This window comes from Coregonus clupeaformis, chromosome 16 (assembly GCF_020615455.1).
Source record: "Coregonus clupeaformis isolate EN_2021a chromosome 16, ASM2061545v1, whole genome shotgun sequence".
Lineage (NCBI taxonomy): Eukaryota > Metazoa > Chordata > Actinopteri > Salmoniformes > Salmonidae > Coregonus > Coregonus clupeaformis.
The window spans coordinates 45,315,050-45,340,868 of NC_059207.1; the positions used below are offsets into that span (position 1 = coordinate 45,315,050).

The 25,819-nt window shown below is 43.6% G+C and overlaps 1 protein-coding gene across 2 annotated transcripts; it reads right to left on the reverse strand.

Annotated features, from left to right (window-relative positions):
* Positions 1-785: 785 nt before the first annotated feature.
* LOC121584999 (poly [ADP-ribose] polymerase tankyrase-1) lies at positions 786-25,194 on the reverse strand. 2 transcript variants are annotated; one of them, XM_041901297.1, is made up of 28 exons: positions 24,708-25,194; positions 23,552-23,776; positions 22,950-23,045; positions 22,735-22,771; positions 22,569-22,644; positions 18,195-18,215; positions 15,586-15,680; positions 15,241-15,307; positions 14,946-15,132; positions 14,601-14,722; positions 14,172-14,263; positions 13,886-13,964; positions 13,496-13,667; positions 13,161-13,240; positions 12,861-13,006; positions 12,294-12,459; positions 10,767-10,986; positions 10,286-10,395; positions 9,696-9,884; positions 7,872-8,112; positions 7,627-7,709; positions 7,348-7,468; positions 7,003-7,100; positions 4,485-4,559; positions 4,007-4,112; positions 3,635-3,821; positions 3,241-3,397; positions 786-1,446 (listed from the first exon to the last, which is right to left on the reverse strand). In XM_041901297.1, the coding sequence occupies exons 1-28, from the start codon at positions 25,159-25,161 to the stop codon at positions 1,360-1,362; spliced, it is 3,789 nt and encodes a 1,262-aa protein (XP_041757231.1). In that variant the 5' UTR covers positions 25,162-25,194; the 3' UTR covers positions 786-1,359. The 2 variants fall into 2 exon arrangements, with proteins under 2 accessions (XP_041757231.1, XP_041757230.1); XM_041901296.1 differs by having other exon boundaries at positions 3,635-3,830.
* Positions 25,195-25,819: the final 625 nt, after the last annotated feature.

The following is a 25,819-nucleotide window of genomic DNA, read 5'->3' on the forward strand; positions in this document are numbered from 1 at the left end:
AGTCTGTCCTCGGTTGCAACACTCCCTACCAAGTTCCAAAAAGCCTCTGGAAGCAACGTCAGCACAAGAACTGTTCGTAGGAAGTGTCATGAAATGGGTTTTCATGGCCGAGCAGCCGCATGCAAACCTAAGATCACCATGCGCAATGCCAAGCATCGGCTGGAGTGGTGTAAAGCTCGCCGCCATTGGACTCTGGAGCAGTGGAAATGCGTTCTCTGGATTGATTAATCAGGCTTCACCATCTGGCAGTCCAATGGACGAATCAGGGTTTGGCGGATGCCAGGAGAATACTACCTTCCCAAATGCATAGTGCCAACTGTAAAGTTTGGTGGAGGAGGAATAATGGTCTGGGGCTGTCTTTCATGGTTCAGGCTAGGCCCCTTAGTTCCAGTGAAGGGAAATCTTAACGCTACAGCATACAATTACATTCTAGACGATTCTGTGCTTCCAACTTTGTGGCAACAGCTTGAGGAAGGCCCTTTCCTGTTTCAGCATGACAATGCCCCCGTGCACAAAGCCAGGTCCATTCAGAAATGTTTTGTCGAGATTGGTGTGGAAGAACTTGACTGGCCTGCACAGAGCCCTGACCTCAACCCCATCGAACACCTTTAGGAGGAATTGGAACGCCGACTGTGAGCCAGACCAAATCGCCCAACATCAGTGCCCGACCTCACTAATGCTCTCATGGCTGAATGGAAGCAAGTCCCTGCAGCAATGTTCCAACATCTAGCGGAAAGCCTTCCCAGAAGAGTGGTGGCTGTTATAGCAGCAAAGGGGGGGACCAACTCCATATTAATGCCCATGATTTTGGAATGAGATGTTCGACGAGCAGGTGTCCACATACTTTTGGTCATGTAGTGTTTGTATGTATGGTTGGATGTATGTATGGATGGCTGGCTGGGGGGGGGGAGGCGCAGTATTACAGGGGTTACAGACAACAGGGCTGAAGAGAGGTGATTCTCCAAGTCACAAGGCGAGAATGGTAGCGAATTGTTAATATTCTGACACTGCAGGGCAGACGAGAGGGTGAATCTCTACAACCCGCTCCAGGGGTAGCTAGTGGGGAACCCACACACGCAATAGGGCCATACATGCGTCTGTCTATGCAACTATCACCACAATCAGGAGATAATATATTACAGTATACTTCATATGTTGTCTGAGCAGTCTACTGTTAACTCTACTGGACAAGAAGAATTGAACTGGAACTCAATCTGGGGTGAAAATAAAAAGGTTTAGGCATTACAATAAAACAAAAAAGCAGAGACAAAACACCAAAAAGCCTCAGTCCTGTGTTGTGGGTCAGGAGGACTGTGTTCAGTAACTGTGTGTGTGTGTGATTGATATGGTGGTGCAGGACTAGGACTTCTGCTCCGCTCCTGCAGCAGACGCGGCTGTGCTCTCCGGCTTAAGGATCTGATAGGTGATGAGATACTCTGGGTAGGCCTACAAAACACACATGGGATAGAAGTCAATGAGAAGATCAAATACACTGAAACTAATATTAAACACAACAATTAAAGATTTTACTGAGTTACAGTTCATATAAGGAAATCAGTCAATTTAAATAAATAAATTAGGCCCTAATCTATGGATTTCACAACTGGGAATACAGATATGCCTCTGTTGGTCACAGATGCGTGGATCAGAAAACCAGTCAGTATCAGATGTGACCACCATTTGCCTCCTGCAGCGCGACACATTTCCTTCACATAGAGTTGATCAGGCTGTTGATTGTGGTCTGTGGAACGTTGACCCACTCTTCAATGGCTGTGCAAAGTTCCTGGATATTGGCTGGAACATGTCGTCTTACATGCTGTTGTACACGTCAATCCAAAGTATCCGAAACATGCTCAATGGGTGACATGTCTGGTGAGTATGCAGGTCATGGAAGAACTGGGATATTTTCAGCTTCCAGGAATTGTGTACAGATCCTTGCGACATGGGGCTGTGCATTATCATGCTGAAAGATGAGGTGATGGCGGTGGCTGAATGGCACGACAACAGGTCTCAGGATCTCGTCACGGTATCTCTGTGCATTCAAATTGCCATCAATAAAATGCAATTGTGTTCGTTGTCCGTAGCTTATGCCTGCACATACCATAACCCCACCGCCACCATGGGGCACTCTGTTCACAACATTGACATCAGCAAACCGCTTAACAACACAACGCCACACACGCCGTCTGCCATCTGCCCGGTACAGTTGAAACCGGGATTCATCCGAAGAGCACACTTCTCTAGGGTGCCAGTGAGCATTCAAGGTAAGCATTTGCCCACCGAAGTCGGTTACAACGACGAACTGCAGTCAGGTCAAGACTCTGGTGAGGACGACACGCACGCAGATGAGCCTCTCTGAGACGGTTTCTGACAGTTTGTGAAGAAATTCTTCAGTTGGGCAAACCCATAGTTTCATCAGCTGTCCGGGTGGCTGGTCTCAGACGATCCCGCAGGTGAAGAAGCCGGATGTGGAGGTCCTGAGCTGGCGTGGTTACACGTGGTCTGCGGTTGTGAGGCCGGTTGGACATACTGCCAAATTCTTTAAAACAACTTTGGAGGCGGCTTATGGTAGAGAAACGAACATTCAATTCTCTGGCAACAACTCTGGTGGACATTACTTCAGTAAGCATGCCAATTGCACGCTCCCTCAACTTGAGACATCTGTGGTATTGTGTTGTGTGACAACTGAACATTGTAGTGACCTTTTATACATTTTAGTCATTTAGCAGACGCTCTTATCCAGAGCGACTTACAGTTAGTGCGTGCATACATTTTTCATACTGGCCCCCCGTGGGAATCGAACCCACAACCCTGGCGTTGCAAGCGCCATGCTCTACCAACTGAGCTACAGGAGGCCTTATAGTCCCCAGCACAAGATGCACCTGTGCATTGATCATGCCGTTTAATCAGCTCCTTGATATGCCACACCTGTCAAGTGGATGGATTATCTAGGCAAAGGAGAAATGCTCATAACAGGGATGTAAACGCATTTGTGCACAATTTGAGTAATACCTTTTTGTGTATATGGAACATTTCTGGGATCTTTTATTTCAGCTCATGAAACATGGGTCCAACACTTTACATGTTGTGTTTATATTTGTGTTCAGTGTAATAAGTACTGGAGTACAAATTATTTTCCATTGTGTATGCTTTTTAGTCCAGGTCTAGGCTTAATCTGTGTCCCTAATGTCTGGACTTGCCTTTGGGGATAAATAAAGTTGAATGGAGTTAAGGTCTCACCTGCTCTCCTCTGTAGATTACGTATTCTGCGTAGGCCAGGCCGTTGACGCTGGGCCGGCCAATCACAGAGTGGTGTCCAGGGGGGGCGTGGGCCATCTTCATGGCACTGAACTGGAGGAAGGACTTCCCCAGGGTTACACGGCAGAATAACATCTGCCTGGAGGTCATAGATAACAGGGAGAAGAGGCGTCAAATGATGTTTCACTAATGATGTTTCACAATTATCAAAGCTCTGATGAAGGCTGTAATTGATTGATTAATTGATTGAAGGGCACTAGTTTGGCAACAGTGGTATGGAATGCTCACGAGTCATCAAGTGCTCTCTTTTCATGAGTTTGAGTAGTAAAGCCTTAATGAACCTAAATATTTGTTATTTCTATAGATCATGTCTCACCTGTGGCACAGGTAACAGGAGCGGTCTTTGTGAGTGGGGCATCCGGTGCCGCCCCCAATGCCATAAACATACTGGTTACTCTTAGAGGAGTTCTCAGCAAAGTAGATCCCTGCTCCAAACATTCCTCCGATGTACGCATGCCGCTCGTCAAAGCCTTTGTGGATGATGGCATTTATGAACGGAGAACCTGGAGAACCAAAAGACATGAAACAAGAACAACGTCAAATACGATTAAAAACAATAAATAATAATTAACAGGGTTAACATTTATCCAGTGATGATCAGTTAAGACATCATTGCCATTCAGAAATAACAAGGAGCATGGTAAAAAACAAACAGGTTGTAATATGAATACGGAATATGTCTTGTTACCATGGAAGAGCATGCGCTCATTGTGGTGGTTGTGGTTCTCGTCCGAGATCTCCTTCTGGCGGTGTGTGTATCGCTCCCGCAGCTTCTTGTTGACCACCTTCTGAATCTGCATGGACACACAGACAGGAATCAACTAGAGCAGCAATACTGATCAAATATATTCCTAAAGCCCTTTTTACATCAGCAGATGTCACAAAGTGCTATACAGAAACCCAGCCTAAAACCCCAAACAGCAAGCAATGCAGAAGCACGATGGCTAGGAAAAACTGATGACTTCTAATCTTCCTTCCTTTTCAGAAGATGGGATTGCTAACCTGAGTTCCTGAAACCATAGTGCATTCTTACCAACCAATAACTGTGATCGAGGGTAGTCTTAAAGTAAAGATTGTGTGTAAAGTGTGTATTTCTAGCTCAATGAGCTCCATCATATGAGCAAATGTAGATAGTATAGTGTGTAGTAATGTCATGTAAAGCTGACCTTGATGATATTGTATCTGCTGAACACCCCTCCTGCGTTACCTCCATCTCTGTGTTCTCTGATGGTACTTTGCATCTGGAGCAGAGAGAAGAAAAATACATGTCTAAAAATCACAGGATTTCATTACATTTCTCCAAACATGGCATTCTTTCACCCTTGAGTAGGGTTGCAAAGGGAGGGTATATTACTAGAAACTATCAGAATTTTGGTAACTATCAAGGAATATAAAAAAAGATGACGTCTAGTGGCGTTTCTGGGTACTTCAGATTGTCAGAGGAGTCTTATCTCTGGCCCCCTATATAAAATATATTTAAAAAACACCTTCGATAATAATAATAAAAATAATAATAATAATGACAAAGCTGTAAAACATCCTAAATATAAACCATCCAACTTAAATGAATACCATTGTTTTTTAATATGAGGGTTTCAGCATGAAATAGTAAAATAAATAAAACATTTTATAAAAATATGTCAATATGTCCTTGCTGTAAATGTTTTGGGGCAAAACTGTGAAGGAAAAGCAGCCAACAAGTGCTCAGCATATGTGGGAACTCCTTCAAGACTGTTGGAAAAGCATTCCTCATGAAGCTGGTTGAGAGAATGCCAAGCGTGTGCAAAACTGCCATCAATGCAAAGGGTGGCTATTTGAAGAATCTCAAATGTAAAATATATGTTGATTTGTTTAACACTTTTTTGGTTCCTACATGACTCCATGTGTTATTTCAAAGTTTTGAGGTCTTCATTATTATTATACAATGTAGAAAATAGTAAAGAAAACCCCTTGAATGAGTAGGTGTGTCCAAACTTTTGACTGGTCCTGTATGTATGTATGTATGTATGTATGTATGTATGTATGTATGTATGTATGTATGTATGTATGTATGTATGCATGTATGTACGCACGTACGTATGTACACTACCGTTCAAATGTTTGGGGTCACTTAGAAATGTCCTTGTTTTCCATGAAAACATACATGAAATGAGTTTGAATAGGAAATATCGCAAAATGAATAGGAAATGTAGTCATTGACAAGGTTAGAAATAATGATTAATTGAAATAATAATTGTGTCCTTCAAACTTTGCTATCATCAAAGAATCCTCCATTTGCAGCAATTATAGCCTTGCAGACCTTTGGCATTCTAGTTGTCAATTTGTTGAGGTAATCTGAAGAGATTTCACCCCATGCTTCCTGAAGCACCTCCCACAAGTTGGATTGGCTTGATGGGCACTTCTTACGTACGGTCAAGCTGCTCCCACAACAGCACAATAGGGTTGAGATCCAGTGACTGTGCTGGCCACTCCATTATAGACAGAATACCAGCTGACTGCTTCTTCCCTAAATAGTTATTGCATAGTTTGGAGCTGTGCTTTGGGTCATTGTCCTGTTGTAGGAGGAAATTGGCTCCAATCAAGCACCGTCCACAGGGTATGGCATGGCGTTGCAAAATGGAGTGAAAGCCTTCCTTTTTCAAGATCCCTTTCACCCTGTACAAATCTCCCACTTTACCACCACCAAAGCACCCCCAGACCATCACATTGCCTCCACCATGCTTGACAGATGGCATCAAGCACTCCTCCAGCATCTTTTCATTTGGTCTGCGTCTCACAAATGTTCTTCTTTGTGATCCGAACACCTCAAACTTCAATTTGTCTGTCCATAACACTTTTTTCCAATCTTCCTATGTCTAGTGTCTGTGTTCTTTTGCCCATCTTAATCTTTTATTTTTATTGGCCAGTCTGATACGGCTTTTTCTTTGCAACTCTGCCTAGAAGGTCAGCATCCCGGAGTCGCCTCTTCACTGTTGACGTTGAGACTGGTGTTTTGCGGGTACTATTTAATGAAGCTGCCAGTTAAGGACCTGTGAGGCGCCTGTTTCTCAGACTAGACACTAATGTATTTGTCCTCTTGCTCAGTTTTGCACCGGGGCCTCCCACTCCTCTTTCTATTCTGGTTAGAGCCAGTTTGCGCTGTTCTGTGAAGGGAGTAGTACACAGCGTTGTACGAGATCTTCAGTTTCTTGGCAATTTCTCGCATGGAATAGCCTTCATTTCTCAGAACAAGAATAGACTGACGAGTTTCAGAAGAAAGTTATTTGTTTCTGGCCATTTTGAGCCTGTAATCGAACCCACAATTGCTGATGCTCCAGATACTCAACTAGTCTCAAGAAGGCCAATTTTATTGCTTCTTTAAATCAGCACAACAGTTTTCAGCTGTGCTAACATAATTGCAAAAGGGTTTTCTAATGATCAATTAGCCTTTTAAAATGATAAACTTGGATTAGCAAACACAACGTGCCATTGGAACACAGGACTGATGGTTGCTGATAATGGGCCTCTGTACGCCTATGTAGATTTCCCGCTACAATAGCCATTTACAACATTAACAATGTCTACACTGTATTTCTGATCAATTTGATGTTATTTTAATGGACAACAAAATTGCTTTTCTTTCGAAAACAAGGACATTTCTAAGTGACCCCAAACTTTTGAACGGTAGTATATATCTGTACCCACCTCCTCCTCCACTGATTGGCCCTCCTTGTCGTCAGGGGCTAGGTCGATGAGGACCGTGCCCTGGTTGGCACAGTGGAATGTCAGATACGGGTTGGCACCTGGAGAACAAACAAAGCACTCATACGTGGTTTCATATTGGGGTGGTTTCCCACCTATACTTTAAGGGCAAGTATACTGGACACATTTGGCCTAATCTTGAACTAAAAACAACTTTCAATAGAGAATCTTCATTCCAGGAATAGGAGGAATAGTCTGGGAAGTATTTGACGCAGCAATAAATGGGAACCACCACATCAGCTCCAGAGATTTCTAGCTCCTCAGAGATTTCTCTGGGAATGTCCTGACCTTGTTGTCCCCCCAACAGCCTCTCCACTCCCTTGATGAGTTTGTGTCGGTGGCCGTAAGCGTTGATCCCAATCTCCTTCAGTTCTTCGTGACCCATGTCAGCCAGCACATCTAGAGAGATCTGGGAGAAAACAGGACATTTGGTACAGAGCAGGGATCCTGAACTGTGACATGAGAACAGTTACTCCAAGAGGAGCAAAGACAGATAAAATGTCAGACTAATTAGATGCCCTATTAAATTACAAATAATAACATGAAACCCAATCAATGAACACTCACCTGTTCTCTCTCAAAGATTTCCCTTAGATGCTCCAGACCCAAGCTCTTCAGGAACTGACCGATGTTCATGTCCAATATCGCCACTGGAATACAAACACCACACGAGCAAATTCAGCATGAGAGTAAAATTATTGACTCATCTATATTGACTAAGACTTCAACCATATTCTACCAAAACTAGTAGAATATCAGCTGCTTGCTAAAACCCAGCTCAGTTTTGATCCAGGCTCTTTATCTCTACTCACATTCCCCCTCCTTCCTGTCGATTCCCGTGGCCCCGTCGGCCACCCCGGAGGTCCCTGCGGCCCCCAGCTCGTTGAGGGGCCCGGCCAGGTTGTCGATGCTGCTGGCTGCAGACAGGCAGGAGGGCGTGGAGGCTGGGGAGATGACTGAGCCGGCACTGACCACCGTGGCCTGGGGCTTGAAGCAGCTGGGCAGGGCATCTGGGGGCATGGCATCCATCAGCAGGGCACGGATGTCATCAGCCTAAGAGAGGAGGAGGAAGACATAATTTAGAGGGAGAAGTCATGGGTGAGAAGGGGCTCGACTGGTTGGTCTAAATGTTAGAATTTCAGGCTGTTTCAGTAATGGCCAAATCCCTAATTTCAAAGTGTGTCAAAATATATACAGGGCATTCAGAAATAATTCAGACCCCTTGACTTTTTCCACATTATTACGTTACAGCCATATTCTAAAACTGATTAAATTGTTGTTGTTTTTCCCACAATCTACACACAATTCCACATAATGACGAAGCAAAAACAGGTTTGCAGATGTTTTTGCAAATTTATTAAAAATAAAAAACAGAAATATGACATTTACATAAGTATTCAGACCCTTTACTCAGTACTTTGTTGAAGCACCTTTGGCAGCGATTACAGACTTGAGTCTTCTTGGATATGACGCTACAAGCTTTGCACAACTGTATTTGTGGAGTTTCTCCCATTCTTCTCTGCAGATCCTCTCAAGCTCTGTCAGGTTGGATGGGGAGCGTCGCTGCACAGCTATTTTCAGGTCTCTCCAGAGATCAGGTTCAAGTCTGGGCTCTGGCTGTGCCACACTCAAGAACATTCAGAGACTTGTCCCGAAGCCACTCCTGCGTTGTCTTGGCTGTGTGCTTAGGGTAGTTGTCCTGTTGGAAGGTGAACCTTCGCCCCAGTCTGAGGTCCTGAGCAGGTTTTCATCAAGGATCTCTCTGTACTTTGCTCCATTCATCTTTCCCTCGATCCTGACTAGTCTCCCAGTCCCTGCCGCTGAAAAACATCCCCCACAGCATGATGCTGCCACCACCATGCTTCACCGTAGGGATGGTGCCAGGTTTCCTTCAGACATGATGCTTGGCATTCAAGCCAAAGAGTTCAATATTGGTTTAATCAGACCAGAGAATCTTGTTTCTCATGGTCTGAGAGTCTTTAGGTGCCTTTTGGCAAACTCCAAGCGGGCTGTGATGTGCCTTTTACTGAGGAGTGGCTTTCGTCTGGCCACTCTACCATAAAGGCCTGATGGGTGGAGTGCTGCAGAGATGGTTGTACTTCTGGAAGGTTCTCCCATCTCCACAGAGGAACTCTGTCAGAGTGACCATCAGGTTCTTGGTCACCTCCCTAACCAAGGCCCTTCTCCCCTGATTGCTCAGTTAGGCCGGGCGGCCAGCTCTAGGAAGGGTCTTGGTCGTTCCAAACTTCTTCCATTTAAGAATGATGGAGGCCACTGTGTTCTTGGGGTCCTTCAATGCCGCAGACATTTTTTGGTACCCTTCCCCAGATCTGTGCCTCGACACAATCCAAATGTATTTCTAATACATTTGCACACATTTCTAAAAACCTGTTTTCGCTTTCTCATTATGGGGTATTGTGTATAGATTGTTGAAGATTTGTATTTATTTAATCCATTTTAGAATAAGGCTCTAACGTGAAAAAGTCAAGAGGTCTGAATACTTTCCGAATGCACTGTAGATGGGAAACATTTTAAGCACTCATAATTCAAGCAAATGCCAGCCATTTACAGCAAAAAAAAACATCATTTGGTGGCATTGCTAACTGCTCTAACAGTAGGAGAGCAAGAAGTGTTACCGTAGCCAGGTCCAGCGCAGTCTGTCCCTCCTGGTTCTTCATGGTGGGGTCCGCTCCGTGGGCCAGCAGCAGAGCACACAGCTGGGTACGGCCCTTCTGAGCTGCTTCGTGGAGGGGGGTGAAGGCCCACTTATCTGTAGCGTTCACACATGTACTGAACTTTATCAGGAGGGCAGCAATGTCCACATGCTGTAGGAGAGAAAGAGGAAAGACAGGAGAGGAGCAGAGGAGAGGATAGAAGTAGCAGATGAGGAGAGACACGAGAGGAGAGATCAGCAACACAATATAAATCATGACATGCCCCAAAACTGATGACATCCAAGCTGTTACATATCTAAGCTTTCCACAAGGTCACTTTCATCACAGTGTGGGTGTTTTGTCCTGTACTGTATGGTTTTCCATTAGGTTTTGTAACCTAAACAATGCATACAATAGCTTCTAAGAAATCCTCCAAGCTGTTACATATTTTAGGCCAAAAGGTCAAAGGGTAGGTGTTTTATAAGCATTGTCTATGCTATAAAACCTTATGTCAAACCGTACAGCATGTACAATGGTTTCCAAGGCCTGACATAGTCTTGGTGCGGACTCACCCCATAGGAGGCAGCGTTGTGCAGGGGGATGAGGCCTCCTTTGTCCTGTGCATTGACGTCAGCCCCGTGCTCCAGGAGATACTCCGCCACCTCCAGGTTGTTGTAGCCAGCTACAGAGGCGGGAAACATGACAGATGACAACATGAAACAACATGACAGTCTACCTTACAAAAAACATTAATGAAAGATATGTGTAATGTGTGTCAAATAAATAATACAGCTCCAAATGATCTAAATTCCCAGGGTTTGATGATCTGCCTGTCATCATTTTATGTAAGGGGATAAACTTCTGTTTGGGAGTGGTAAAGGTCTGTTTATAGGTTCCACATTTGCTATTAAATGAATTGATTCCACTGCTTTGCTTGCTATTGGGGGTTTAGGCTGGGTAACTGTAAAGCACTTTGTGACAATTGCTAATGTAAAAAGTGCTTTGATTTGATTGATTCCATTAATTGATTTTGAAGGCCGGTATGTCCAGTACCTGCGAGGTGCAGGGGGGTGGAGTTACGTCCCTGTGTGTCTCTACAGTTGATGTTCTCTGGGCTGCAGAGTTTCTGGACTCGGGCCAGACAGCCCTTCTTAGCAGCGTCCAGCAGGGCAGCGTCTCCTCTCAGCAGGTCCTGGATGTCCGTGTCTCCATCCTTCACCATGTCCAGAGGCATGTTACCATCACGGTTCTTCTTGGTGGGGTCCGCTCCATGCTGGAGAAACATAATCATCATCATAAATATACACTGAACAAAAATATAAATGCAACATGCAACAATATCAAAGATTTTACTGAGTTACAGTTCATATAAGGAAATCAGTCAACTGAAATAAATTAATTAGGCCCTAACCTATGGATTTCACATGACTGGGAATACAGATATGCATCTGTTGGTCACAGATACCTTAAAAAAGGTAGGGGCGTGGATGAGAAAACCAGTCAGTATTTGGTGTGACCACCATTTGCCTCATGCAGCGCGACACATCTCCTTTGCATACAGTTGATCAGGCAGTTGATAGTGGCCTGTGGAATGTTGTCCCACTCCTCTTCAATGACTGTGTGAAGAGGTCTGGAACTGGAACACGCTGTCATACGTCGATCCAGAGCATCCCAAACATGCTCAATGGGTGACATGTCTGGTGAGTATGCAGGCCATGGAAGAACTGGGATATTTTCAGCTTCCAGGAATTGTGTACAGATCCTTGCAACATGGTGCATTGTCATCATGAAACATGAGGTGATGGCAGCGGATGAATGGCACGACAATGGGCCTCTGGACCTTGTCACGGGATCTCTGTGCATTCAAATTGCCAATCGATAAAATGCAATTATTTGTTGTCAGTAGCTTATGCCTGCCCATACCATAACCCCACCATGGTGCACATTGTTCACAACAATCAGCAAACCGCTCGCCCACACGATGCCATACATGCTGTCTGTCATCTGCCTGGTACAGTTGAAACTGGGATTAATTCGTGAAGAGCACATTTCTCCAGCATGCCAGTGGCCATCGAAGGTGAGCATTTGCCCACTGAAGTCAGTTATGACGCCGAACTGCAGTCAAAAAACTTGAGACATCTGTGGCATTGTGTTGTGTGACAAAACTGCACATTTCAGAGTGGCCCTTTATTGTCCCCAGCACAAGGTACACCTGTGTAATGGTCATGCTGTTTAATCAGCTTCTTGATATGCTACACCTGTCAGCTGGATGGATTATCTTGGCAAAGGAGAAATCATCACTAACAGTGATGTAATCAAATTTGTACAAAACATTTTAGCGAAAAACTTTTTGTGCACATGGAACATTTCTGGGATCTTTTATTTCAGCTCATGAAACATGGGACCAACACTTGTTGTGTTAATATTTTTGTTCAGTATACATACAAAAATCTCTTAGTTAAATAGTTTGTTCTGTCGTTGAAAATCTCTTATTGCTATACAAATGCCTCCTTGTAGCCTCATGCCATTTAGACCTGATCATTTCAGAAGAGTTGATACGAAAGGCACAGGAAGACTAACCTTGAGCAGCAGTTTGCAGATCTCGTATTTGCCCTTGGCGGCAGCCTCGTGGAGAGGGGTGAACTTCCAGAGGTCAGCTACGTTCACCGATGCCCCGTGTCTCACCAGCAGCTCAGCCACCTCATAGTGACCGTAGGAGCAGGCATTGTGGAGGGGCACCAGACCACTGCAGGACAGACATAAGACGACTAATTACACCACTGAAGGAAGATATCCTACAAATTATGTATTTCTATCACTGAAGGTTTCAAGTACTGTGTGTATTTAATGCAAAATACAATCCAATGATAAAGTTTTATTCAATACAGAATTAAAGCCTTTTTACTGACTATCTGATGCAAAAGCAGCAGTCTCGTCAAAAACAGTAGGGACAGACCGAGGTAGTAGATTAACATTTTAGTCATTTAGCAGACGCTCTTATCCAGAGTGACTTACAGGAGCAATTTTATTAAAAAATTGTATTGCCGGCTCGGGGTTCCAAACCAGCAATCTTTCAGTTACTCTCCCAACGCTTTACCCCCTAGGCTACCTTGTCCTCCTAGAGTGTCATAGGAGGACGACACGTACCCTTTGTCTTTAGCATGTACGTCAGCTCCATGATGTAGCAGGTACTCCACCACGGCCACACGGTTGTAGCCTGCAGCAAAGTGCAGAGGGGTAGAGTGACGACCCTCCAGGTCCCGACAGTTCACGTTCTGAGGAGTGCAGAGTTGCTACAACACACAGACAAGACAACATAGACAGAAGATCAGGAGTGAGAGAGGGCTGAGGGAGACATTTTGGATTCATGGTGGTATGTAGAGCATGGTTGACGCATATAACGTGATTGAATTCATGAACCTGAGACGATGTAGCTGATCAGCTTACCTGCACAGTGTCCAAATCTCCAGCCTTAGCGGCTTCCAGAAACCGGTAGTCCACATCAGAGTTACGAGTTGGAATATTTTCTGTAGGAAAGGGACCAACAACATTGTTAAATAACACATACCGAGACATTAAAAAACACTGTGTAAGACGTATGGGCAACATAATCGATAGTTTCTCTGTTATACATCCTGCTAACTTTCCAACATTGATGAGCATAGCCTAGATTTTAAGGCCATGCATCTTACATCCACACAAGCAACATTGTCAATCACAATGTAGATAGAAGAATATAAAAGAGAATCTTTGTATTTAACCAAGACGCTCTACTACTGTACCATTGAGGATCTGCTGCACGGCCTCGTTGCCCATCTGTGCCGCAGTGAAGCCCTGCAGGGAGACGATGGCCGGGTCGGCCCCGTAGCTCAGCAGCAGCCTGCACGTCTGGATGTGGCCCGCCAGGGCTGCCCTGTGGAGGGCAGTTTGCCCCAGGGTGTCCACCGCATTTACCTGGAGGGAGGGAGGGAGACGGAGAAGGACAGAGGGAAGAGTCAGTCACGCAAACAGCAACATACTCACAGCTCAATGTGATACATTTATTTCATGAAATATTTTGAGTTACATTATCAAATAGAGGCTGAGAGCAAGTGAGAGAGAAAGGAGAGAAAAGAGATAGATGAAAAGGTACATTAAATGATATGGTATTAGTGAGACCCTGTAGTGTGTACCTTGGCTCCATGTTTCTGCAGCACCTCCAGGATGTCGTTGTGTGCTCTCTCAGCCGCTACATGTAGGGTCGTCATGAAGCTACAGACAGGACGAGAGAGAGAGACAAAGACAACCATTAGTGCCTCACTCAGGGGCTATATGAATGCATATGACAGTGTTTCCAGACTGCATGCAAAGGTCCCAAAAACCCCAACATTCTCAATTGAAACCAATAGGTACCTAACTATTCTTATACAGTGGTAGGGGAAACACTGATACATGGTCTCAGAGTTTTAATGGTCTTACTCTTTGTTCTTCTCGTTGACGTTGGCACCTTTACGCAGCAGCAGTTCGGTCACCTGCTTCCGTTTGGGGTGAGGGGAAGCAACGGCACAGTGCTGAAACAGAGGGACAACACCTTCCATTAATCACTGTCCATCACATGCTTTATGTAAAATTCGTCTCAGGTTTTGTACTCGTTTTATAGTGGTCAACCTAGGTTATGCATGTCACACAAACGCGTTCTGATAGACATAATATTATGGCACCCGTGTTCTCTATATAGTGCACTACTTTTGACCACAGCCCATTTATAGCGCACCACTTTTCAAAAGTAGTCCACTATATAGGGAATAGTTTGCCATTTGTGACACATTCATAGCTGTATATTATGAGATAATGTTAGGTGTCAGCACTGTGACATTGAGCATTAGCCAGAAGGAGAAGGGATCTCACCAGGGCTGTCTCATTGGTCTGTGGGTGTTTGAAGCTGATGATCTCCAGAGCCAGGGTCTTCTTCACCTTGGCCATGTCTGCCTCCCGAGCTGCCTGGAGCAGCGAATGACCTTTAAACTCATCTGGATGGCAGAAAGAGGATATTGACAACATCAATCTGAGAAGATCTGAGTGCTCAGGCAGGCATTCCCTTCAGTTCAGAAGGCAGCGCGTGTGAGAGTGTGTTGTGTCCTGTCTGTAGTCTTTGTGAATAGGGAGTGATGCATGTGTGTATATAAGTATGCTTTCTTTCTTTGTTATCATGTATAAGGGGTGTGTGTATGCATGTCTACCAACAGAACTCACAGGTGAGCCGCTCTTTAAGTTCGGGGGTGGGGGCCATGTCCACGGCGCTCTTGCTGTGGCAGTTGAGCAGGTTGGGGTCGGCACCGTGGCTCAGCAACAGAGAACACACCTCCACACGGTTCTTAGATGCAGCCTCGTGGAGAGGGGTGAACTGCCACAGGTCCATGGCATTTACACATGCTCCATGCTGTAAACACACAGACGAGTTAATCAGTTATTCTATCAATAAAAGCATTCAACATTCTAAAAGTCAAATTAAAGTGGGGCATCAATGACAGGTATATAGAACCCTTACCTTGAGAAGAAGCTCTGTGACCTCAAAGTGTCCATAGGAGCAGGCATTGTGAAGAGGGACCAGGCCACTGTATGACAAAAATATACCGCCATTTAATTGAATAATCATTCATTTCAAGTACTACAATGAACATATTATATCACTCTATGACTATGTGGTTGACTTTCTCAGCTGTGAAAATGTCTGAGAATGGTCTTAGACGAGGAAACAGCGGGGTGCTTCCGCTGTATAAATATAACAAAGGTTTTTGCCTGCTTCCCAAATGGCTCCTTATTTCCAATATAGTGCACTACTTTTAACCAGTAAGGTCTTTTTGGGATGCAATCTATTTCAGAGTGGTCTTACCCTTTGTCCTTGGCATGGACGTCTGCACCGTGCTGCAGCAGTAGCTGGACGATGCGTACGCGGTTGTAGCCAGCCGCCAGGTGCAGTGGGGTGGACTGGAAAAGAGGACATGTTATTAGACACACAGAGCCCAGAGTCAATGCACCTCAGAACACACTGCCTTTAGGGAGCCAGAGTGAGTGAATGACTGATTATGCTTGGAAGCAAACTGTATACACCAGGTGGTCTGTGAGTTTTCATTGCAGTCAAGTTAAATGGTGGAAGGATGCAAGCTCAGAAAGGTTGTAGTCTACCCCCAAAACAACAACTAGTGCTTTTTGAAGTCGGTTCGGGTTTATAAAAATAAAACATTTTTCGATTTTAGTTTAGATTATAATTTTTTACATTAAATGAATTATGAAATAATGCCATTAAAATGATTTTTAGAGCTTTTTAATGGAAATAGGGAACATTCAACTGCCAAAACATTGAAAATATTCCATTGTTGCTCTCAGGTTCACTATGGGTATACATCAATAGGACATTACTATGAAATAATAAAATATTTCAGTTGAGTTTGTTACTTAGTTTTTATTTGATTACTTTATTTTTAATTCCTTACAAAGTCATAATCTCTGCTCAGGCAGTAGCAGCCAGACAACGTTATCACAGTGTTCTCCATACCGTACTGTCTTTAGTCATCCTATTTAGCTAGGCTAGCCTGCCTAAGTATGCCGCAGAGCTGTCTGACGAAATTGTTTTATTAGTTCTAGATAAGGCATACTTTCATGAACTGTTTCTATCCCTCTATCGTTGTGTTCTTTCCTCCGTCATGCGGTCTGTGTGTATCTAACCTAACGTAGCAGGCATAGAAGTGTATCCATCTCTGTCCAAACTGGAAAGAACAGGCGCAATGGGTTATGGTTCCTGAGCTGAACTAGGTTGAATATTTGCTTAATGAAAACTACAACTCCCTTCAGCCCAGCGTCCCACAGTTCTTGACTTGATTTATTTATTTTGTAAATTATTGATTTCACTAGAGAAATGGCGCGTAGGGCTCACAGAAAAAACGTAACTAAATGGAATTCAAGGAATTTAACAGATGGTCAATTAGTTGTTTAATACCCACCACCCCCCCAAAAAAAAGTATATGTGGTTAATCGCTTAGCACTAACAACTGCCCTATCTATGCAAGTCTGACAGAACTCTCAGATCATGCATCTTAAAAATATACTTCTTGGGTCACACACTGACGCTAGCTCACCTCTGAAAATGAAGGACAAAAGGGAAATCTGACTTCCAACATACATCAAATGAATGTGAAATTTAAACAGTGAGCTAGTCAAAACTGAGTTTGTCCCTCAACTACACCACTTCCAAAACATAATATACAGGTTTCTAAAAGGCTGGCTAAAGAAGGCTTGAATCTACTGGTTTTTCATTTAAAAAATGTTTTGTATGCCTGTATGGCCATTCCAAATCACATGATGCCTATGTGAGCCAAGCATTACAATGTTGGTGTACGCAAAGCTGTGTAATAGATAATGGTTATCCACCCATGAGTCTACCAACAGTTTACCTCACAGACAGAGAGGAAGAAACAGTAGCATTCATGCACTGGTATTAAGACAAAATCAGACCACTGCACAACTCAGACAATGTGAGGATGATCACTGAATCACTAGAACACGACAGATTAACCAAATCAATCAGGGCCCGGTTTCCCAAAAGCAATGACAGGTCTTAAGTTATTTTGGGAAACTGGGCCCTGGCTAATAATAGGATCATTCAGTGTTTGATGAAGGCAATCACAAGGAAAGAAATCCATTAATACAAAAAGCATGAGCAGCGATGACAGCACTTGTTTTGTTTTTAACTAAGGAATATGACCCATTCAAGACTAGAAGAAGTGAGAAGTGGACAGTGACCAAATCACAAACACGTACAGTACAAGAACCGATTGACATAATGCAGGTGCAGGCTTCCAGACATGCGCATATGATTATCAAAAAAGAAAAGTCACAGGACTACAACAAATATAATGATTGAAGAGCAAGATTGAAACTTGGCAGAGGTGAAAGGGTGTAAAGCAGTTGGATAGAGGGGTGCAGAAAGGGGGCGGGAGCACTATGGAAAAGCAGGCAATGTGGAATTTTTTTGCTCCTTTCCAAATCCAACGAGCAGAGCGGGCCGTGGCCTTAGAACCACCAACCGACCGCCACCACACGCACTAACACACACACACCACACCTGGGTTCAAATAGTAGCACCATCTGATTTCTTTCAAATACTTTCAAAATGTGATTTGAGCCTGCCTGGCATGTCAGATGGGTGTAGTTTACACCTTAGGGACTAGTCCTATTCCATCATTTCTATTGCACCAGACAAGCTCAATCACGCACAGCTAAAGTATTTGAAAGACAACAAATCGTATTTAAACCCAGGTCTGGCACACACACATCCACACACAGGTGCATTGGGGTGGGAAATATGAAAGTGACCAGTAGACCCAGGTCCATGATGTGCAATTACGAGTGAGAGCCAGCGTATTGGTCAAATAAAACATGGATTAAAGAAAAAATTAAATCACAACAGTGCAACAATCAGGTGGTTGTTATCGAGAAACTTACCAGCATTTTTTGGGATGTTGACTGATCGACAATGTTGCCAGAGTCACACAAAAAACAAAACAAAACAAAAAAAGTACAACATTTTAGCATTTTTCTTTCACAGTGAGAAGATACTTCTAGCCTATTACCCTTTTAAAGTAAATGAGAAACACACCAGAATTATCACTTTATATAAATTCAAAGTGACACCAGGTACAATGAGTACAGAGCTTTAGGGAAATGTGACTTCCCTCACGGTTGCAGGCTCCCTGGTTATCCCCTAAGGAAAAGCCCCAGTGTTTATCCTACACCCACAAGTCCTCAGACTGGCAGAGGCACACACTGAGGTGCAGGGAGTGAGTGCTTTGCTGTCACCACAGTGTGCCCAAGAGTCTGGACAAACGGCCCAGTCATATAAATCCAAATATGTTCCACCAACAAATCAGATATGGAGGAAAAGCTGTTATGATTAGAAGAAATGTATGAGGATTTCCTAAATGTCAGTTGAGAACAAGGTAGTGTAATTGGAAAACCTATATCAAAGAATATTGATTAGGATTTTTATTTATCCACTTTAGGGACCTGGTTAGCCAGAGTGAATTATGATGGCAGAAAAATACTGCTCATCCTAGCCAATAGTCTCTAGAGTACGCATTATTCATAATTACGAAAAGGAGACCAAGATATGGTTTCTTGCCAACTAGGAGATGGATGCTAGCTTTTTGGCGAGGACTTCCCTATTCATGAGAATGCACTGGGGGTGAAAAACTGAATAATTAAACTGGTGCCAAACAAGAAAAGGGGTAAACAAAAATCATCAAAAACAACCCAGTCCTACTCCACAAATACCAATGCAAAGTAGAGCCTTCTGACTTTTCAAATAGACACTTTCCTCAGACTAAAGTTAATTGTCTAGTCATGATGCCATGAGTAGACAGAGAGGAGTGATATGGGGAAGCACAATGCTCTTTGATCCAAACACTCAGGCATCAACAGCTAAAAACAACAACGCAAAGATTTTAAAAATCCTAAACAACCACCCCATCTACAGTATCGCGACAAAGCCCTCATGAGTCATGACAGCAAGTCAATGACAGTGACACAGTGTGCTAAAGGAGGCACAATGCATTAATCTAAAATGAAATGTCCATAACATATACACTACATGATAGAATATGAATGGACGTGGTTAAACATTACCTAATATTAAACATATTATTAGGCCTACAGTGAGGGAAAAAAGTATTTGATCCCCTGCTGATTTTGTACGTTTGCCCACTGACAAAGACATGATCAGTCTATAATTTTAATGGTAGGGTTATTTGAACTGTGAGAGACAGAATAACAGCAAAAAAATCCAGAAAAACGCATGTCAAAAATGTTATAAATTGATTTGCATTTTAATGAGGGAAATAAGTATTTGACCCCCTCTCAATCAGAAAGATTTCTGGCTCCCAGGTGTCTTTTATATAGGTAACGAGCTGAGATTAGGAGCACACTCTTAAAGGGTTTGTTACCTGTATAAAAGACACCTGTCCACAGAAGCAATCAATCAATCAGATTCCAAACTCTCCACCATGGCCAAGACCAAAGAGCTATCCAAGGATGTCAGGGACAAGATTGTAGACCTACACAAGGCTGGAATGGGCTACAAGACCATCGCCAAGCAGCTTGGTGAGAACGTGACAACAGTTGGTGCGATTATTCGCAAATGGAAGAAACACAAAAGAACTGTCAATCTCCCTCGGCCTGGGGCTCCATGCAAGATCTCACCTCGAGGAGTTGCAATGATCATGAGAACGGTGAGGAATCAGCCCAGAACTACACGGGTGGATCTTGTCAATGATCTCAAGGCAGCTGGGACCATAGTCACCAAGAAAACAATTGGTAACACACTACGCAGTGAAGGACTGAAATCCTGCAGCGCCCGCAAGGTCCCCCTGCTCAAGAAAGCACATATACAGGGCCGTCTGAAGTTTGCCAATGAACATCTGAATGATTCAGAGAACTGAGTGAAAGTGTTGTGGTCAGATGAGACCAAAATCGAGCTCTTTGGCATCAACTCAACTCGCCGTGTTTGGAGGAGGAGGAATGCTGCCTATGACCCCAAGAACACCATCCCCACCGTCAAACATGGAGCTGGAAACATTATGCTTTGGGGGGGGGGGTTTTCTGCTAAGGGGACAGGACAACTTCACCGCATCAAAGGGACGATGGACGGGGCCATGTACCGTCAAATCTTGGGTGAGAACCTCCTTCCCTCAGCCAGGGCATTGAAAATGGGTCGTGGATGGGTATTCCAGCATGACAATGACCCAAAACACACGGCCAAGGCAACAAAGGAGTGGCTCAAGAAGAAGCACATTAAGGTCCTGGAGTGGCCTAGCCAGTCTCCAGACCTTAATCCCATAGAAAATCTGTGGAGGGAGCTGAAGGTTCGAGTTGCCAAACGTCGGCCTCGAAACCTTAATGACTTGGAGAAGATCTGCAAAGAGGAGTGGGACAAAATCCCTCCTGAGATGTGTGCAAACCTGGTGGCCAACTACAAAAAAACGTCTGACCTCTGTGATTGCCAACAAGGGTTTTGCCACCAAGTACTAAGTCATGTTTTGCAGAGGGGTCAAATACTTATTTCCCTCATTAAAATGCAAATAAATTAACATTTTTGACATGCGTTTTTCTGGATTTTGTTGTTGTTATTCTGTCTCTCACTGTTCAAACAAGCATACCATTAAAATTATAGACTGATCATGTCTTTGTCAGTGGGCAAACGTACAAAATCAGCAGGGGATCAAATACTTTTTTCCCCTCACTGTACATAAAAGAGCTGAAAGCTTAGAGTTATTATATTCAAATAGCGCTCAAGATAACGTATCGTTTTCTTAGGAATTAGGACAATTCTATGGATATAGGGACAACTTGGTTATAGCAAATATTGGCTGTGTTTCTAGGGTTAGGGGTAACTGAGGGACCAAAATAAAATATTTCCTACCAAAATCCCTCCCCGCCAAAAATATTTGAAGGTGTAGAAACAAAAGATAAGAGCCGTACGTAGTCTTAACCACTGCAAAAAATGTTTTACTTATCATTTCTACACACAGGGGATGGTTGAACAGGGTAACATATGTTTATATACTATGAAACGGATGACATTTCGACTCCAATCACAGGAGCTAAAAATATTTAGAAAGATGGTCAAAGATCAGAGAAATTAATGTTGATAGATAACCATTAAAGGGATACTTCAGCCATTTATCTTCTCATCCAGAGTCAGATGAACACGTGGATACCATTTTTATGTCTCTGTGTGCAGTTTGAAGGAAGTTGCTAACTAGCGTTAGCGCAATTGGTAACTAGTGTTTTTTTGGTCTACGGTAACTGCTAGCATGCTACTAGATACCATAGACAGATAGAACAATGAGACAGATATTTCACCAGTTGTATAAATATGAAGCATCCGCTTGGCGTTTCCACTCACTACCAAATATGGTAGTGAGAAGAAGCCCAGTTGTCAGCAGTGGGAGAAGATGGAGTTTGGCCGACATTTAGCAAATTGTCTCATTGATGAAACATTTGATCTCAATAGAGTTTTCTGTTCCCAAAACTAGAATCTGTTATGAACAGAGTGGACAAAGTTTTGTAGACTTTACCCTTTACCAAAGTATTTGTTTTTTATTGCGTTGTTTATAAGGAATGCAAAGGTGAATTGAGTTATTGCATAAGTGCACTTCACTGAGTAGGCGTTCCCTAACGGAAATATGCAGATGTTTGCTAGAACGGGCCAGTAGGATCTCGCTAGCTCTTGCTTGGCTCTGACCACCTCCTTGCTTGTTCTGCCCACTATGACTAATTTGTTCCCATTGGAAACGACAGGCTGTGGTCTATCTTGGTTTAGTTATACAAATCTTTACCATAGACTTCCAGTCATAGCGCTAACGTTAGTTAGCATTTGCTCGCAAAACTACATCTAACTTCCTTCATACTGGATGCAGAGACATACATTTTTCTATCCATGAGTTCATATGACTCTGGGGAAATAGATAAATAGCTTCATTGCCAAAATCCCAAAGTATCCCTTTAAGTCAGTACAGAATATAGGATATGGCTCAGGCACATAAATTGAGTCAAGTTAAAGCCTCCCCTGCTTAAATCCAATCCAATGACAAATCCTTTTCATATTGTGCTCCTTAAAATAATCAGACTAGGATGAGATGGTGTTTTTAATCCCCACACAACAGTGACTTTTGTTTTGGTAAGTCGGCTGACAGAGTTTCTCTCCATACTTTTGTTGCTGTTGGTCACGCAAATCTTATGAACAAATCAAGCATCTTCTACAATATTATACAACATTAATATAAAGTGTGGGGATGTAAGGTTGAGATGGTGATATTTTACCTTGCGGCCATCACTGGCATGGCAGTTGACATTTAATGGGGTCAGTAGTGCCATCAGTTTCTCCTCGTTGCCACTCCTGTAGCACACAGATAACAGAGGAGAGACATTACATATGTTGTATTATAAAATGTGTAAAGATGTGGTAGGTAACAAAGATAAAACTGACCTTGCTGCTTCCAGGAGTTCATCCTTCTTGTACTCACCTGAATACAAAATATCAGGTTAGAACAGCACAAAGTCAAGACAAGCCATGAATCAGATAAAGGTTACAGTCCAGGTCATTAAAGTTGCAGTCATGTTAAAACACAAAGACTACCTGGAACCTACCCAATATAATGGGGGAGAGAACTGGCTGAAAGGGGATAGTTGTATGAAACTCACCGGTGAGCACAGCCTTGGCAGAGGGGTCTGCCAGATCCAGGGCAGACTTGCCGTCCGTATTACGGATGTTGGGATCAGCGCCATGCTGGAGGAGCACTTTGTGAAGGAAACAGGAAACAGTTTCAATATTTTAATTAAATAATAATAATAAATAATAATAATAAGCCATTTAGCAGACGCTTTTATCCAAAGCGACTTACAATCATGTGTGCATACATTTTTACGTATGGGTGGTCCCGGGGATCGAACCCACTACCATTAATTAAATTATAGTCTTATACCTTTCAGAGTTTACAGTACTGTTACTGAACTATAGTCATGCACCTAAGTACCCTTGTAGATTACTTACATTCAATATAGTCAACATAACTTTTCCAAAATTACCAGGGCTTAACAGCATTGAAAGACACAAAATAGTATATTTGGGTGCAGGAATAAAGCACCGGGAGCAGCAATATTCCATGTGTGGACCTCTCATTCATTTATCCCAGTATAATTGTTTTGCACAGCACAGGTATTCTCAAGTTTAGGATGTGCATGTCACCCTCTTTATATTCAAAGACAAAACAGAACAGAACATCATCATGGTAACCCATCCTTACCGATGCACACATCAATCTTGCCCTTGATGGCTGCCTCATGCAAAGGTGTGTAGTTCCAGTTGTCCCGTGCGTTGGGGTCTGCACCTTGGCACAGGAGCAGACTGACCACCTCGGCGTGGCCAAAGGAGCAGGCGTTGTGCAGGGGGATGAGACCACCGTCGTCTCTGGCGTGCACATTAGCTCCAGTCTGTAAGAGGTGCTCAACCACATCCTTTCGTCCAAAACCTGACAAGGCAACAGATAAAACATGGTCAGTGCATACAAGTTTCAAGTTTCATTAGTCGTATGTAAAGGATACACATGGTATACACATCCAACTAAATGCTTACTTGCAGGTTCCTTCACGAAAATCACAACAATAAGAAATTGCTGCTTAGAATCCCTGAGCTGACTAGGTGAAAAATCTGTAGATGTGCCCTTCAGCAAGGCACTTAACCCTAATTGCTCCTGTAAGTTGCTCTGGATAAGAGCGTCTGCTAAATGACTAACATTTAAAATGTATAGGACGGGGTGACCTTTTGCCTAAATGGTAATGTAATGTCTCTTCTAAGAAATAAAAATATCACCCAGAAAACAGACCACAATATCAAAAACAAACTACTTTCTTTGCAGCTCCTCTAGAATGTCAAAACAGGGTGTGCACATATTTTTTTCCAGCCCTGCACTAACAGACCGGATTCCACAAATCAGCTGGTAACCAACCATTGCTTTGCTGAACAGGGGTGTGTTAGTGCTGGGTTGGAACAAAACAAGTTAAAACACTGGGGGTCGCCAAGGAATAAATGTACTAACACCCTTAAAACAACACATCTGTGCATTTTTGTTTACACTTAGTAAGTAGTTAGCAACTACGAGGGATGAGTTCGATTTGAGGCCTTCTGTCCCCATCAGTCTGACTGCCAAACTGTTTTTAGCATTATAGCTAGCTAGCCGTTTTCGATGGGCCTTGGTCTTGGCAAACTAGCAAGCTAGTTAACGTTAGCGAATAAAAATATGAACATGCATAGATAGCTAATAACTAACTAACGTTAGCCATTCCCGTCGTGACAGCCACAGTATTGTGGTCTTTTAACACGCACAAGGAGATGTGCGAAAACACCTCTACGATCCATCTCGAGCTGACAACAAAAACAAAGCTTGCTATCACTTAGCTAACCTGCAGCGAAATGCAGAGGGGTAGATTTTCGCCCGGCCATGTCCTTCGCATTCACATTCACCGAGTCTACAAGTCTCTTCACACGGGATACATCTCCATTCCGACAGGCCTCAAATAGATCCCTGAAAGCTCCACCGATCCCGCTACTGCCGTCGCCGGGGCTCGTGCCTCCTGAACCGGGGCTCGAGACACTACTACTCTCCCCGCCGGAGGTTGTTGTGGTCGGGCTTGTGCTGCTCCCACTGCTGAGGGCTGGTGCTGGAAGATCCGGGGAGGCCGAAGGATTCTCCATGCCTGCGCTGCATCCACGCTCACCATCCGGAGGCACTACCGTCGCTGTCACAAGATCAATCGGCAGAGAGCCCGGAGAACTTACCGAAAGATAACTGTTTCGTGGCGGAGATTGCAGGTTGCCCTGCTGTTGTTGCTGCGATGAACGACGAGACACCGCCATTTTCGCAGCAGCTCATTGGCAACAAAAACAGCCTTCGTCTTCTTCTTCTTCTTCTTATTCAGTGGGGTCTATCGGTGCTTGGCATCCAACGTTATGGTGCATTACCGCCACCTACTGTACTGGAGTGTGGGCCAGAGACAGGGATAAACTAAATCCTACCTGCCAGCCCTGTTGCTCTTAAAACAGATACAATATTTGAGACTATATCTAATGACGTTCTACTCAATATACTCTTTAAACTAATTTCCTGTAACGCCTTCTCCCTCATACTAGATCTCAGCCTCTATCTTTCCCTCTGATACTGCCCACACCATAGCAATACATGCTCCACAGTCTCTGTTTCCTGGCAACAATCACACTTTCCTGTTGGATGCTTTCCTATCACATTTAAGGTCTTATTCAACTGGCTGTGTCCCACCCTTAATATTGTAAAATTAGCCTCCTCTCTTCTGTCCCTTCCTGCCGTCCTCCCCGACTTTCCTCTGTATTTGAAATAAATGCCTGCCCTTAGTATCTCTATTCCACTGCTCCTGCCATCTCTGCACCATCACTGTCCATATCAGGCTTTTTGCCTCTGCCTTGCTCATTGAAACTACAACCTTGTTTAGCCAGTACATCAACTGCCTCATTCCCCTCCACCCCCACATGGGCTGGGACC